This window comes from Phyllostomus discolor, chromosome 2, assembly GCF_004126475.2.
Source record: "Phyllostomus discolor isolate MPI-MPIP mPhyDis1 chromosome 2, mPhyDis1.pri.v3, whole genome shotgun sequence".
NCBI classification, from domain to species: domain Eukaryota; kingdom Metazoa; phylum Chordata; class Mammalia; order Chiroptera; family Phyllostomidae; genus Phyllostomus; species Phyllostomus discolor.
The window spans coordinates 2,315,529-2,332,631 of NC_040904.2; the positions used below are offsets into that span (position 1 = coordinate 2,315,529).

Here is a 17,103-nt window from a genome sequence, read left to right on the forward strand (position 1 = left end):
ATGGGGCTTCTCCCTAAACTGACCTGTCAGGAATCTGGGCTAGGCAGGCTGAAGGCAGGACTGGGGGCCAAGACCAAGGTCCAGGTGAGAAGGGAGCTCAGAGCCCGACTAAAGTTTGGTCACAGAAAGAGACTTTGTCACTATAAGCTTTTAAAGTTAGGTATAATTATGGTCTACATCGATAGATAAAGAATCTCAAGCTGAGAAATAGTCTGAGCGGCTCCCAGAAGGCTAGAGCCAGTGAGTACCAGAGCTGGGTATCTGCCGGACGCTTTCCACTGAGGACCTGAAAGTCTCCGTCCCATCTCCTGGGCTGTGTGCCCAGCCTGTGATGGCCCGACTCACTGTTGCTAACCCCTAGTGAGAGTCAGTGGAAGTTTGCCTCCACGGTCTGGCTGCAGTCAGTGCTGTTTTGAAGCCCATGATTCCCGTGGAGCAGCGTGCTCAGGTTGCAATGCAGAGTGACATTTAAAGGTTGGCAGCTTTATTAGAGCTTCAAAGTGTTGGTGTGACTGTTTAGCTATGAACAGTTCTAATTTTTATATATATTTAGCAGAGTAACATTTTTCAGTTGGGTTTCTGCCTCTTACCTATTGAAGTATAGCAACAGAAGGAAGAAAATATAAAAATTAGGATTTCAGATTGTCAACATAAGAAACATTCAAACTGCCCTGGCTAGTGTGGCTCAGTGGATTGAGCGCGGGCTGTGAACCAAAGGGTCGCAGGTTCAATTCCCAGTCAGGGCACATGCCTGGGTTGCCGGCAAGGTCCCCCAGGTAGGGGGCGCTTGAGAGTCAACCATACGTTGATGTTTCTCTCCATCTCTTTCTCCCTCCCTTCTCTCTCTAAAAATAAAACTTCTTTAAAAATAAGAGGGAGACCTCTTTAGCACGAAGGTAAGGTTGTTTAGATCACAAGACACTTTGGAGTTAACCCCACTGCTGGGTTCCCGGCCCCTGACAGTGGCAGCATTTCTTCTGTCCTCGCATCCCCTTTCCTGTCCTGCTGTCCGGAATCACTGACTAGTCCTTGGATGCCTTTTGTCCCGTTATTGGCCCTTGGCTCCTGCCCTTCGTGCTGTTCTTTAGTCTAGAATGCTGTTCCCTGTGTCTGTATATACAACTCCCACTTCCGGTCACACTCATTGCTAGTGATCTGCAGAGTGGCGTGTTCCCGCACTCGGGGTGGGAGCTCTGGGCTTGCGCAGTCGGGTGGAAGATGGCTAGATGACCTCCTCTGATACAACGTGTGTGAAAGTAGTAGCCGAATCACTGTACACGTTTTAAATGTTACTGGTAGTATTTACAACACTTTATACAAGTTTTAATGTGGTATATTTTCTTTCAGTGTATTTTCCAAAACGAAAAGATGGTAGACATAATACCTTATATAAAGTTCTATAAAGTTCTTATCTTTTGATAAGCATTTTTAATTGTCACATACCTAATTGTATGGGTATAACACAATTTACTTCACTATTCCCAGCCTTTTGAACATTTAAGATTATTTCAGTTTTTAATTGTTATAAAATAACATCACAGTGAACATCTTTGGACATACATCTTTTTATTATTTTCTTAGGGCGGATTCCCGGGAGCTGAACTATTAGGCACACGGGTAAAGAAAACCCTTCTGACTCGGTGCACACCTTGTCACACTGCTCTCCGAGGGAGCTGTGGCAGCCCGCCGTCCCGCAGCAGTGTGACAGAGGCCTCCTGCTGCTGTGCGGTCACACTGCTGGAAAGCCACAATAATGGACTTACTTATTTTGAGGTCCCACATCATTCCTTTGTGGTGAGCTTTCCGAGTTGGATTGACCTTAAGTAATTGGTTCACATTCCCAAGTAAGATTTCCCTTTGTCAGACACTTTGTAAGATTCATTTCGAAAGTTGAGATCTAAAGGAACCAAGAAAAGCTTTCTTTGTCAGAGAGGGAATACAAGGTTAGTTTCACACTGTCCACATCCAGACGAATATTAATCGGGGAAGTACTATGTACTTAATGAATTAACTTGACTTCCCTTCAGTAGCAGTACTTAATAATAAATAGCTCTTCTGGATGTCACAACGCCGAGGTCAAATGCTGTCACCGTTACGTGCGCACGTGTGCGCAGATCAGAACTCTGGGTGAGCGAATCATCGTCCACATACCGAGTCTGAAAACTGGCTTCTGCAAAGTTTTTATGTTATGAGAAGTTGAACCTTTTAAAAAATTTTATTTATTTATTATTTTTAGAGAGGGAAGGGAGGGAGAAAGAGAGAGAGAGAGAAACATCAATGTGCGGTTGCTGGGGGCCATGGCTTGCAACCCAGGCATGTGCTCTGACTGGGAATCCAACCTGTGATGCTTTGGTTCGTGGCCTGAGCTCAATCCACTGAGCTCTGCCAGCAGGGCGAAGTTGAACCTTTTTAATGACAATACGAAATTGAGAAAATCTGGGATTTTCTTCTTTTTCACTTTCATTCCAGCTCATAGTATATTTGTGATTTTTAACAGAAACGTCCAAGCTCCCATTCTGAATTTTAATCGTACGGCCGTATCTACTTGAAGAAACTGAGTGAGGTCCTCAGTAAATAACGACCGGGATTCTTTTCAGCTCCGCCCCCCGCCCCCAGGCTTAAATATATTTCGGTGTATCCCAGTCAAGTGAAGTGAAATGACAGACTGGAATCCTGTATCTGTTGCCTTCTAAAATGGTTTGGCTTTCCCCTTGGCTGCAGCCTGTTTGGTGTTTTAGTAATGCTAATGTTGTTGGATGGGTTTTTAGTCCCGAAACTCCTTAGTGGTGATAAATCTTGCTCGGCATGGAAGTCCTCCGGGTCACCTAGCAGAGTGTAGTGGGTTTTTGTTAGTGACGGCATTGTCCTTTGCTCTCATTCACGACACTCTGTGACAGCGAGGCTCTCCCCTGGACTCCCCCCACCCCCCATTCTTTACAGTTGGTAAGTAATCTTCAGCTGTAGCAGGAGGCAGCCAGCATCAACTCCGGTGGGTCCAGCTATCAATACGTAGCTACGTAGGTGTCCTTTACCTCCTGGTCAGGGGACACCTAATAGTCCTTATCAAAGATTCTGAGAGATTAAAACAAATCTCCCTTGAATTTTCCACTGGCATCAGGAGTCGGTTGTCGTGGGCAGGAGGGTCTGATTGCCATTGCTGTCCATAGTGACACTCTGTTTGCGACAATGCCAAAGATGTGAAACATTTGCTGGGTTCTCAGCTGTGCACTTGCTCTCAAGACTTACACATAGCAGCTTTACTTTAATGAATTATTCAGATGTGGAACATTTTATGAGTGCCCGCACATGGTTGTTTTTGTACAGCATGTGTATGTTTCAGCTCTTCTTTACCACAATCTACACACTCACGTAGTTTCTCCAGTTGCAGCTGTTGCACTGCTCTGTTGGAGCAGACCTAGAATCTGGCAGGAGAGCTTCCTGCTTTCCTGTTCTTCTCAGTGCTGCCGTTTTCTTTTGCACGCTTGGTGCTTTCTGGGTAGATTGACTTCTTTTCTAAAGCTCTAGACTTTCTCTAGAACTCTCTGCCCGGCCTCCACCGCTCACTCCTCCTGTAGGTGAACTGGTAATAATACCCTCAGGCTTGGTTACTGGCTGTATTCAGAGGGTTACGAGTTAACTGTCCAGAGGTAAAGGTGATAGTAGAAAATAGTACATTGTGTTGATGTCTGATGCAATGTGATATCAGTGCTTGTGCTACAGTACGGAAGCTTATTTTGTTTGCCTTTAAGTGTGCGTGTGCCTTGTAATGCATTCAAAATCCACTTTTGCCCCAGCTGGTGTGGCTCAGTGGATTGAGCGCTGGCTTGTGAACCAAAGGTCGCTGGTTCAATTCCCGGCCAGGGCACGTGCCTGGGTTGCCGGCCAGGTCTCCAGGTGGGGCCAGAGAGAAGGAAGGGAGGGATGTTTCTGTCCCGTGTCCGTGCTTCTCTTCCCCTCCCTCTCCCTCTCCCTCCCTTCCCCTCTCCCTGGACGTGGATAAATAAAATCTAACAACAAAAAAAGAGTATCCAAATTCATAAAAAAAAAAAGGAAAATCCAGTTTTTATTTGGAAGCAACCTTCAGGTCATCTCTTTTGGTGACCGTATAAGTCCACATTACACAGGTGTCATTAGTTCTCCCATTACCTAGTTCAGTATAGTGTGTGTGTGTGAGATAAACGAAGTGTTTCCAGTTGCTGGTGAAATTTTAACTTTTTGATCACTTAAAACTTTCTATTTGAGAAGGTACTGGACGTTTGTGAACTGAAATAGGTTAAGTTTATACCATTTCATCATTACTTTGGCTGATAATTTTAGAATTCCATGTTTTATGTTTAAAAAAATTTGATCTGAAATGCCCATCTCCCACTCAGGGATTCATAAAGTTGTTGGTTTGGTATTTGGTTTGGGGTCATCTGCACTTTCCAGAAATTACTTTTCAGCTTTTAGTACCTTGCAGTAATGTTTCATTCTTAATGACCCTCTTGAAAATGGAACCTTCCAGAAAAATAAAATCTCCCATTTATTTTATTGAAGTCTTAATGAATGATTATCCCACCTGCAGCTGTAGTGTATAGAATGTGATTTCTTAAATAAGTTAGATCTAGCTAGTGACTTTCAGGTGTTACTTTGCAGTTAGTTGAAGGAAATAAGCTTCAAAGAGGAGCTGGTTAATTTCCAATTATGTCTTTAAAGCAGTAATTTCTTTCCCTGTCTTTTTGTTTTTTTTGTTCCTGATTTCTCAGCTTTGTAACTGTGTTTTACTGTTACCGCTCTCGGTGGAAGTCTCTTTCCTATTGAAAATACTGAAGTGAGGATGATTTAGAAGAGCTGGGGTTAAAATCTGCCTGTTGAGCTGTATAGATTGATGTTCTGGCGTTTCTGTTTGTGGAGAGTAAGCAGGAAGAAACGAGTCATCCGAGATGCCACTGAGTGTTGCCAAGTGACGTGCTGACAGCTGGGCCTGACAGTGACGGCTCACCACTGGTCACTCCTGCCTGGCCTCCCCACCCGGTCCCCTGCCACCGCCCCGCCCCCAGCAACCAGACTCGGGGAGGAATGCCTGTTCTCTTTTTCTGAGGACAGTTTGAATGCACTTGTTCACTCGTTTTTCAGGCAGAACATTGAGGGTGTCTCTTTGAACTCATTCCCAAGGTTCTCTCTTTTTTTGAGTCCTTCGCCCCTCCTGCCATTTAACAGTCTCAGTCGTGAACGGGCTGCATGTCCCTCGCAGGTCATTGTGTCCGCTGCGCACAGCCGCGCGGAGAAGCCACTGGAGCCCGTGACCTCAGATGTGGCGGTTCTGCAGGGACCAGGTCAGCGTGCGTTTGGATCTGTCGGTCCCTTTGGCCGCGCAATGCTCGGGCCGCAGCGTCTCCTGTGTCTCGGGGGCTCCGTGCGCGCCCGCCCACGCGCGCGCCCTCGCGGGGGCTTCCGCTGGCTTCTGTTCCCTCCAGGCTTTTTCTTAAACAAGAGATTTCCTTCCATCTTTTTAAGGTTTTCTAATTTTGAATTTTTAGAGCTATAGAGGCCTCCAAAAGGAAAATATATGGGTTCAGTAGTTGGTTTTTTGATGATTTCTTTCAATTTTTATTCTAGATCAGGGGTAAATACAGGTGCAATAGTACCTAAATCCGGGCTCTTAACAGCTCTGAAACGTCAGATTATATCATGATTCGACTACAGTGTGCTTTATTTTAGTGTTCCTGAGATATTTTTACCTCTTAGGATGCTTAAAATATACGCATACTCGTATTTTTATTTTTCTTGCATATTTTCACATTTCTGTTCCTTTCTCTTCAGTGTTTTATTGATGTCAAATTTCTAGAAATTTAAATTTTCTGGTCTGTACCTTCCTATTAACCTAGAACTAAACCTAGTGGGCAACTTTAAAATGAAATTAAAAAAATACTTATTTATAAGAAACGAATTTAAAGTTTATTACCTTAGTACCATAAAAATCTATTTCAAATGAATAAATTAGCCTGAATATTGGGGAAGGAGAATGTTACATGGGTATGTAGACAAAATACCTTCTCTGCCAAGAGCACATTCTCAATGTTGAGACCAAGTGTTCTGCGTCTGGCAGGGCAGGCCTGGCCCGTGGGGCGTGCGCAGCCCTTCTGGGGCCTCGGTCCTCCGCCTGCCCTCGCTGGTCTTGCTGGTGCAGGAGAGGGCTGCGCGGGTGTGTGCGGGATGGACAGTCGGTGACTAAATGGTGTTCCCAGTCTCTTGTTTCTTAGGCCGTCCGTCCTAAACCAGCCCTGTTTCCGTATGTTAGAAACCTGCTGATTTTTTGAATTACCTAGCTGCGAAGATTCTTTTTCTTTAAGCGGTTATATTTTTAAATTCCCTTATTTCACCTTGTATACTTGTTTTATATATGCCTTTCCCCTTGATTAAAAAAAATTAGAAAAACTTCAAAACTGTAGGAAATTTGAAAGAATAGTATGATATACCTGTTTTTAAAGATGTTCCAAATAGTGTAATTACTTAATATAAAGTTAAAAGTTTTAAGTTATGCCAGTACTTTAGAGTTTAGAAATTTTCATCTTCATAAGTTATTCCCTTAATTGCTAAATTCAGTATTTGTTATATGCTAGAAACTGATTATACTTGGATTGGTTTTATTTTGTTTTTTTGGATATCATTTCTTTTTATTTTGAATGATCTTCCTTTATGATAGCAAAACATGAAAAATCAGGAGATCTGTTTCGGCATAATTTTTATCATGCAAAATGACATTTTAATAAATACTATTTTTAGGATAGTGTTCCTATTTTATAAATATACATTTTTAGAGGTCTTTAAATATATCAACATTTGGGATTTTAATGTAAGTGCTGAAATTAAGGGTCAACATTGCTTTAGCTTTCTGTACTTAGCTCTTCTTTCGCAACCTGAAGTGAAGGAAGATTAAAGACTTCTGAGACATGCTCTAGCTTTGGCTTAAAGATCCTAACATTTATCCAGACGTTAAAAAAGTACTACTATTTACCTGTCTCTTGATTGCTCAATATTTAGTCTGTGTGTTTTTCTGTTTTTTTTTTTTTTAATATATAAATATAGAAGTATTTGCCCTACTCTAAAAATTAATGTTTATGAAAGGGTTTAAGCATTTGGGAAAAGTATGTATTATAACGTAAAGTGTGCAAAAGAGGGACACAGCTGTGTATTTACAGGGAAAAGACTAAAAGGAAATTGAAACACCACGCTGGCGGGTGGCGGCCTTCTCTGCCCGCGAGAGCTCCCAGTCAGCCCCCGCCGCCCCTCTCGGGGCACTGCCTCAGCTCCTTGCTGCCGCCGCTGCTCTCTCCGCGCCCCCGGGGCCGTGGTCCTGCCTCCCTGCCGCCTCCCCCCCCCCCCCCCCCCCCCGGACGGACGGGGTGCCCTTTCCTGCCCTGCTCTGGGTGGGCTCCTGTGTCTGTCTGTCTTTTGTAGGGGGCCTGCCTCTCACCCTGCTGAAGTCCTGTCACCGGGCTGGAACTTCTGCCTTCACTCACTTCCTTTTTGTTTCATTCTTTTCTTTTTTCTGCTCTGGGCTTCCTGTTCCATGTGCACGTGCCTTGCAGAACTTCCAGCTTCGTTTGATAAATGCTTACTTGTACTTAAGGAAGCTTTGCCTTTTTTGCATGAGAAGGGAAAACTCTTGGGACTTACATGGCAAAATGCTCAAGCGTATTTCCCCCATTCAGCTTCCTCTGTGGCCTGCTGTGGCACTTTGAACAAACAAACTTGGTGTCTCCTTTTCTCCTTTTCCAGGGCTTTTACTGCTGGGAACAGTGTCCTCTCATTGCCCCCCACCCCCACCCCCTGCCAGCTCTCCACCCTGGGTGGTTTACCGGGCTGACTGTTTCGGGAGTGTTCCATGAAGCTCTTAGCCCCGAAAGACCGGCATCCTCTTCTGCCATGCAGTGACTGTGCCGGCGGGCGCCTTGGCCTCCGCACCTGTGAGATGCACGAGGAACAGTATTTAGCTCAGAGGTTTGTTAATAGGGTTGAATCGGCTAATATAGCTCAAATGTATTGGCATTTAATAAAGTGTGATTTCGTTGCTTACATATTTACGTTATTTGCTGCTATAGCTCTCAGTGTACACACATAGACACACACAGGCAGAGATTCTTGATGAGAATTTCTATCCCCTATTTAACTGTAAACTCCTTTGGTCTCCCCGCATTATTGACGTGTGAGCGTGATGACTCAGTACATGTGTACACTATGAAATGATCACCGTGATCAAGGTGCTCCACACATCCACACCTCACACAGTTACGTTGTGTGTGTGTGTGTGTGTGTGTGTGTCTGGTGAGATCACTTAAGGTCTCTTAGAAATTTCAAGTGTACAGCATAGTAGTGCTAACTGTGGTCACCGTGCTGTCCAGTAGGTCACCAGAACTGACTCCTCTGTAACGGAACTTTGTCCCTTTGGACCGGCCCCTCCTCACCCCCTCCACCCTCCGGCTCCTGGCAAGGGCTGTGTTACTTGCTGGTTCTACAAGCTCAGCTTTTTTTAGATTCCACGTGTGAGTGAGACTGTACAGTATTTGTCTTTCTGTGTCTGGCGTATTTCACTCAGCAGAATGTCCTCCAGACTCGTCCATGTCACAAAAAGCAGAATTGCCTTCTTTTTCTCATGGCCGCGGTGCATATGGACATCACGTTTTCCTTGTATGTTCATCCGTTCACACACCCTTAGTGGTTGCCACGTCTTGGCTGTTGTGAATACTGCTGCAGTGAACACGGGAGTTCACTCACCTTTTCGAATAGTGATTCCGTCTCCTTTGGGTCCGTGCTCGGCGGTGAGACTGCTGCTGCTGGGTCACGTGGTAGTTGTTTCCTTTTTATTTTCATGTTTATGGATTTGAGAGGGAGACATACCGACGTGAGAAACACTGGTTGGCGGCCTCCCATATGTGACCCGACTGGGGATTGAACCCTCAGCTCTTTGGTGTACAGGACGGCACTCCAACCGAGTCGCTCCGGCCAGGGCTCCTTGTTCGTTCGAGCGCAGGGAAGGCGAGCGGCCTCTGCAGGCACTGCGCTGCCCTGAGCTGTCGGGGTCTCTCCGGGCGGGCGGCCTCCCTCATGCCAACAGAGATCCCACGGCTACAAGCAGCCTCAGCCCTTGGAGACATGCTGCCTGTTTTCAGCTTTTAGGGAACTTCCATGCTGTTTCCCATTGTGATGGTTCCAATGTACATCCCCTCCAGTGGTGCGCAAGGGTTTCTTCTCTCCGCATCCTCCTCGCATTTGTTATCTCTTGCCTTTTTTAAAAACTTGAACAAGCAGCACTGATTTCTTTCCCACAGTTCTGGAGTCTGGAGGCTGGAGGCCCGAGGCCAGGGTGCCAGCACGGGCGGGTCCTGGTGGGGGCCCTCCTCCTGGCTTGCCGTGCCCTCAGCCGGTGGCCACAGAGTCGCTGCCCGGTGTCTTTTTGAGAAGAGCCATCCGAACGGCCGTGAGGTGACAGCTCACTATGGTTTTGTATCAGTGACGCTCAGCATCTTTCCATGGAGCCATTGGCCACTTGTATGTCTTATTTTGAAAAATATCCATTCAGGTCCTCTGCTCGTTTTTAGTTGTGTTGCTTGGTTTTGGCTGTTGAGTTCTGGGAGTTCACTGTAAACCCCTGAGTAGCAAGGCGTCTCGGAAGCCGCCCGCTTCATTTTGGCAAAGTGTAGGCCGTTAGCTCTGATTCCGGGAGTAGACCTTTAAGGTATAATTTGTGTAATTTGATTCCAGGTAATACTATTCATTAAATAATCCTTTAAAAATTTATATAAAGAAATGACCCCCAGCAACTGCACATTGATGTTTCAATGTGCAGTTGCTACTGCACATTGTCTACTTTTAAAACAATTTAAAAGTAGAGGGTGTTTTGTTGACAATGGTTCCTTGATAATTCTTAAGCAGCCGAAGTTAAAGTGGAAGAACACGGCACTTAAAATGGTGACTCTCTCTGCCCTGCTGTAGTAAGTCCAGTCTGTGAGTTAGCGTAGATGATGCAAAGAAGTATCTCCTGGGGGGAAGCAACATGTACAATGTAGGCGAAAAAGTTTCTTCCCCCAGTAGGGGAGGCCGAGGGCAGGCCGAGTCGACAGTTTGCGGTGGGACCGGACGGGCTTCCCTCTACCCCGTGCGTATGCAGTTGCTGCTTCCTGTCCTGCTCATCCCCCGGGCGTCCCTGCAGCTCCCGCTGGAGTGACAGGAACGAAACAGAGTCTTCCACTCAGGGATTCTGACACCCACGTGCGGCCATTGATTTCTGACAAACGCTCTGAGGTGGCGATTGGAGAACGTTCCCCAGGTTGTACGAGTTAACTGAAGTTATTGACATGTTTTATTTTATTTAAGGTTTTATTTATTTATTTTTAGAGATGGGAAGGGAGGGAGAAAGAGAGAGAGAGAGAAATATCAATGTGCAGTTGCTGGGGGTCATGGCCTGCAACCCAGGCATGTTCCCTGACTGGGAATCGAACCTGCGACCCTTTGCTTCACAGTCCACACTCAATCCACTGAGCCACACCAGCCAGGACTTTTTTTTTTGACACATTTTAAAAAATCAGTAAAGGAATGTCTCTAATATTGCTCTTGTGTTTACAGTAAGATTTGTTGCTCTCATATTGTGTAAGACAAAATTTATTCATCCTCTCTGCATATTAAAAAATCTTATTGTACCAATAAAAAAGAGACATCATTTGAGTGAGATAAGGACTTAAAAATCAGCTCTTTCAAGACAATTACAGTGCTTTCACGAGGAGATAAAAACCACTGACCCAAGCCTGTTGCGCAATATGCGGGATCAGCAAAGCGCCGTGTGGTCCCCGGGGATGAAGAGCTGTCCCGAGTGGGAGAACAGGACTTTGGAGGGAGGGTCTCTCCGAGCGGCACGAAGGCTTGTTTCCAGGTGAGCTCCAGGTATTACTGGGGACCTGATCATAAGTGAGAACATAGGAATATATTACATATACTAACGCTGAGACTTGAAAGTGAAAAACAAGCTTTTTTCCCATTATCTCAGCATTTGAAAATGTCATGTTTGAGAAAGTTGCTGTTTGAGAAAGTTGCTGTTTGAGGAAGTTTCTTACTAATCCTAGTTCTCGGAGAGTTTCAGTGTTGCTGCTGTAGAGTTTTTGTTAAGAGCTCTTCCCCACATTTGTTGAAGTGATCATACGGGTTTTCTGCTTGTTTCTGTTAGTAAGGTAAATTAGATTAAGTGGTTTTCAAATGTTAAACTAAACTTGCACTTCTGACTGAGGTAAACCCTACTATTCATGTCTGGTTATCCCTCCTGTCTATCAGTGAGATTCCGTGTGTAATATTTTGTGGGGGATTTTCGCATTTATATTCTTCAGGGTCCCGTATACTGTTTTGTAATGTCTGTCACCTCCCTTCTCCCTTGCTCACCCCACCGCAGAAGCCAGCAGCCGCGCACGGTGGTCCCCCGTCCCCTCCCCACACTTTTTCTCTCTGGCAACACTGAGCGGCTCCGCGGACGGGCCCTCTGCACACGGCTGTGTGGAGGTGTCTGTCCAGTGGGAGGTGACGGACAGGGCGTCCCGGGCCACCGTGCGGAGAGGCCCGCCCGCCAGCACACCTGCAGCCTGCGCTTCCAAGTGCTTGCGCAGTGCCGCCTCTGTTCAGCGTGCAGGGGTGCCCGGGGCCGCCGGACAGGTGCGGAAAGCCCCCGGACGGGAGAGAGGGATGTCAGCCAGCCAGCACACCAGTAAAGGGATCGAGTGCTGCCGGAAACGGCAGAACACCCATGAGCAGAAAGGAGAAAAGAGTCAGAAGAGGCAAGGACATTGTGTCTGGGCAGGGGGCGGGGGGGGGGGTGGCAGTGTTAGGAGTGGAGAGTGGAGGACAAGGAAGCTTTTGGAAATTTAAAAATAGCATAGTTGGAAAATAATCCCATGGATAGATAGGTAGATGAAATTAAGGAGTGTCAGGGCAAGGAAATGCCATTTTAAAAATCTAAGTTCAGCTAAACTTTATTTTTTTGTATTAACCTTTTCTTTTAAAAAAATTTTTTTATTGTTGTTCAAGTACAATTGTCTCCATTTCCCCCCACTACTTCTCCCTGCCCCTAAGTTTTAAATCTGTGATTATTTGGTATTCATTTTTTAAAAGATTTTATTTATTTACTTTTAGAGGGGAAAGGAGGCAGAAAGAGAGGGAGAGAAACATCGATTGGTTGCCTCTCGCACCCCCAGATGGGGACCTGGCCCGCAACCAGGGATCACACTGGTGACCTTCTGGTTCTCAGACCGGGACTCAGTGCACCGAGCCTCACCAGCTAGGGCGTGGTGTTTGTTTTTGACCAGTGCTCATTTACTGTGTTAAGGATAAGGAAAAGTATGTAGTAAGTGGATTTTTCAGTTGAGGAAGAGGACTGGCGTGGTTCCACACTGGCTGTGCCTGGACAAAGGATACCTGATGGGGGTTTGGTGGCCCTGGGTTTGTGTGTGTGTGTGTGTGTGTGTGCGTGTGTGTTTCATCCTCACCTGAGGATATGTTTATTAATTTTAGAGAGGAAGGGAGAGAAAGATAAAGAGAAATACCAATGTGAGAGAGAATCATCGATCAGTTGCCTCCTGTTAGTGCCCTGAGTGGGGATTGAACCCACAGCCTCCTGGTGCCTGGGGCAAAACTCCAGTCCACGGAGCCACCCGGCCAGGGCCTGGGTTTGGGTTGAATGTGCTGGGCAGACAGTGTCATATGGATTGTTTACGGGGCTGCAGCGCGGACAGGGTTTTTCATGGGTGGAATGCGGGCTGTAGAGTTTGCTGTCCTTGCTCAAATCCAGCGTGGCCGCCAGATGTGTGGTGTTGCTCTAATCAGTTCACCTCTCTGATCCTCATTCTCCTCCTCTGTGCTCTGGGGATGGCGGTCACAGCACCTAGCACCCATCTTACAGGGCTGTGATGACAGTAAAGACAGGTAAGGCCAGTCGCCTGGTGCCTTGTGCAGCATACTGTTGGTGCCCATTAGCCACCAGACAGATCGACTGGTATGTGCAGATGACGAAGGAAAAGGCATGCGGCGGTGCCTCGTCAGCTGTCATTAATTCCTCCTGGGGCTCCTGATGTGTGCCCGAACGGACGGGCACGGAATGGTGAAGCATGTTCTCTTGCGGGGCAGTGTTGTGACTCATACAAGTTCTAGCAATGTGACGAATCCCGAGCGAGGGTCAAGTGCTGAAATGTTTTTTTCTCGTCGAAATGTGATGGGTACAGGGTTCGACAAGCTCTGCAGCTGATGAGTACTGAGGTATGACTGCATTTAAAAGTAACAAACACAATATTGGCGATATAATAGGCAGTTCTGGGCTAGTGGTATCACTCAGCGGACTGAGAACTTGTTGCCACAGTGTCTTTCATCAACGTTCCCAGTGCCCATTGGCACTAAGAAACTGCGCACTAAGAGCATGAATGAATGAATAAATGAACGAGCCCCTTAGTTGTAACTTCCGTGTGTAGTGCTGTGCCCTAGTGCTGGTATCGGTCTTCTGATCCCTAAAGACTGGGCGTGTTAGTGTGTGTGTAAGTACACAGGAGTGACGTTCCCATGAACCTGACTGTTGCGTTTCCATTGCAGGCGTCCATTAGCAAGGTGAAAGTAACAGAACCATGGCTCAGTTTCCAGCACCTTTTGGTGGTAAGTTTTCGAAGATTTTCTTTTTTCTTTTAATGTACTTTAGAACCATATATTAACAACTTAGTAGTGTCTCGAATTTCAAATCTGCACACGAGCAGAGGGAAGAATGCAATTACCCAGCCCACTCGTGTGCCCATTGAGGAGTTTCAGGGACGGCCAGTCAGCGGTGGCCGGCGGTGCTGCACCCGGCTTCTTTGAAGCAGCCGAGGCGTCCCGTCCTTCCATTCACAGGCGTTTCAGTGCATGTTTGTAAAGGATAAGAACAGTTTTAAAGATGGAATTATAATACTTTTATCATACCTACAAATTTATAGTGATTCCTTAATATCAACCTGTGAAGTCAGTGTAATAATTTCCCTGATTCAGCCTTTTTATTGTTGTTGTCGTTGTTGTTGTTGTTGTTGCGGTTTGTTCACATCAGGACCCGAACGAGGAACACACGGTGTAGTGAACACTTCTGTGTCTCCCGAGGGTGTCTTCCCTAGTGAGCTCTCCCTCTGTTCCTGGCGTTTCTCTGCAGTTTGTTTGTTGAAGCGATTGGGTCATGTCTTCCATTCTTTTTCTGAAGCCTGGATTTGGAGCATGACATTTTTATTTGTTTTACTTTAGTTTATTTATTTATTTATTTTTAAATTTTATTTTAGTCATTGTTCAAGTACAGTTTTCTCCCTTTTATTCCCATCCCAGCCCACCCATCCATCCCTCCCCACTTCCCTCCCATTACCACCCTCCCCCTAGTTTTTGTCCATGTGTCCTTTAAATTTGTTCCTGTAAACCCTTCCCATTGTCCCCTGAAATTCCCTCTTCTCTCCCCTCTGAACTCTGTCAGCCTGTCCTCCATTTCAGTGTCTTTGGTTATATTTTGCTTGTGTCTTTGTTTTGTTGTTTAGGTTCCTGTTAAAGGTGAGATCATGTGGTGTTTGTCTCTCACGGCCTGGCTTGTTTCCCTGAGCACAATGCTCTCCAGCTCCATCCACGCTGTGGCAAAGGGCAGGAGCTCCTTCTTTCTCTCTGCTGCATAGAATTCCATTGTGTGAATGTACCACAGTTTTTTGATCCATTCATTTACTGATGGGCATCTATGTTTTACTTTAGTTTATTTTCTTAAACCTATCGTCTGCGTAAAATGTGTCTTTAAGGTAATTTTTCCTGATGTTATTAGGAAAGTGTTAAGTACTTGTATTTGCCTACCAGCTAAGCATTTTTCCCCCCAAAAAGCGAGTGTGACTCGCTAACGCAGCGTTCTGCGGTCCAGCGCGCTCACCAGCACTCGCCGCGTCGGGAGTTCGCAGGCCCACAGCGCCCCGCCCGGGTCTCGTCTGCGCAGGTCGCCGTGGGGCGCTAGTGCAGCAGTCCGGGGGGGTTCCAAACCATCAGTGGGATTTTACCTCGTGTTTGGGTTTTGTCTTCCCTCTTACTTACCGGACAAGCTTTTCCTTTTTCTGGTTTCTAGTTCAGGGAGGATTCTGATAGAGGGACAGAGCAATCGAGATGTCTTCTAGGGTTCGAGAGGCCCGTGAGCGCGGGGCTCGGACACGTGTGTCAGCATTTTACCCCAGACGGCTGGCACGGAGCGCGGCACACGCCCGTGTTCCGGACACGTGTTTCCAGCGGCTGAAGGAGCGGGCCCCGCCTGTCTCTGACGCAGCGGCCCCCAGGGAGGGGCTGGGCGCCACGCTCAGGCGTTTTTGCTCCTGTGCCGGTCACAGTCGCGTTCCGTGTGAGACGCACGTGTACTGCCTGTCCTGCTGTTCGGGAGCGTGCGTGACCTTCTGAACACCTGCTGCCCGTGCCCTCTGGGACTCTTGGGGTGGTCTCCTCAGAGGAGACTGGCGCTGCGGTGGGAGAGCTCCGGGCAGCAAGGGGGCGTCCGGTCAGCCTCTGCAGGGGAACCTAACTCCCGTTTTACTTGGTTTGCTGCATTTTTAAAACACAGACTTAGCGAGGTATAATTTATGTACCATAAAGTTCACTAGTTTTAACTGTCCAGCTCAGGGGTTTTTAGTGAGTTTGCAGAGTTGTGCAACCATTACTACAGTCCAGTGTTGGAGTGTTTTTACCACGCGCAAAAAGATTTTCATGGAATCACAGACGATACTGGCTGTGAAGCTCCACTTCTTCCATAGCTTCCGCCCGTGGCGTTTGGGACGTCTGCAGATGCAGCGTTAAATTGGTCTGTTGCTTAAGCTTATGTAAATAATAAATGATGAATGACTTACTGTGTCTTCATACGGTCCTGCAAACTATAGCTTTATAGGACAATTTTTATAAAAAAGAATTTGTGCCACTTTCTTTTTGGGTAGGGGGGCTGCTTTACTCCTAATTGTCTAACTGTGTGTGCATGACTCCCCAGGACAAACCGGTGTTCGTTCATGAAACCATTTACAGCGTGTGGACAGACTCTGAAAGTACTGTGGGGATACTTTATGGGCCTGCCTTGTTTCCTTTTCCTTATCCAGTCATTCGCCTGTCTTCCCTTTGGATTGCAGGCAGCCTGGACATCTGGGCCATAACCGTAGAGGAGAGAGCGAAGCACGACCAGCAGTTCCACAGCTTAAAGCCGATATCGGGGTTTATTACCGGTAACCGCAGTCAGTGTTTGCACGTGCCCACCTCTCACCAGTGCCCGTGTCTCCCGAGAATGTGTTAGGCGGGCTGAGGGGGGCATACACGTGACGGAGGGGTATTGGCCCTTTTGCCTTACCCTTGAGCCTGTGTTTTTTTTTTTTTTTTTTTAAGATTTTATTTATTTATTTTTAGAGAGGGAAGGGAAGGGGGGAGGGGGGAGAGAGAGAGAGAGAAACATCAGTGTGCGGTTGCTGGGGGTTATGGCCTGCAACCCAGGCATGTACCCTGGCTGGGAATCGAACCTGGGACACTTTGGTTCCCAGCCCACGCTCAATCCACTGAGCTACGCCAGCCAGGGCATGAGCCCGTGTTTTTAAAAGCGCTTTTCCTGCAGTGAATTCAGGTCTCGCTTGCAGCCCACATGGATGTCCAGCCTCCTGTTCCCTGCGCATGGCTGACGGCAGTGGGGGAAGGCCAGAGGGCCCCCTTTTTTAAGGGAAGCAACACTGGGCTGTGGTCCTCAGGCCGAGGCACTTGCCCAATTCTGACCTTGAACTGCTTTGGGACACCATAAATTAATGGATTCTGAACATTCACAAACAAGAAGTTCTCTTATTCCCATGTCCCTACAGTTCCTTTTGAACTTTGCCTTTGCTATTATCTTTCCTGTTTGGTTACACTTTAGGGTTTGTGTTTTGGAAAAACGAGATCTTAGATTTCCAGGGGACTTGTTTTTCTGTGTGTTTTTATCTCATAGTCCTCTTTTAACTTACTAAATTTTAATCATGTGGTTTTTAAAAATAGCTTTTATTTATCCTTCATAAATATATTAGAAGTACAAAACATTGGAACCGTAGATATCGGGAATGGCAAAGG

The 17,103-nt window shown here is 46.5% G+C and overlaps 1 protein-coding gene and 1 non-coding gene across 6 annotated transcripts in view; one reads left to right on the forward strand and one right to left on the reverse strand.

Moving 5' to 3' along the window:
- ITSN1 (intersectin 1) overlaps positions 1-17,103 on the forward strand; it is a 176,565-nt gene that overhangs the window by 34,490 nt on the left and 124,972 nt on the right. For all 5 annotated transcript variants that reach the window (XM_036017209.1, XM_028503923.2, XM_036017208.1 and 2 more), the window contains exons 2-3: positions 13,600-13,659; positions 16,149-16,241. In XM_036017209.1, the coding sequence (XP_035873102.1) occupies positions 13,632-13,659; positions 16,149-16,241 (121 nt within the window). In that variant the 5' untranslated portion in view covers positions 13,600-13,631. The remainder of the gene's footprint in view (positions 1-13,599; positions 13,660-16,148; positions 16,242-17,103) is intronic.
- Positions 9,006-9,141, reverse strand: LOC114490070. Its single transcript, XR_003683933.1, has one exon. It is a non-coding gene; the product is annotated as a small nucleolar RNA SNORA44 (small nucleolar RNA).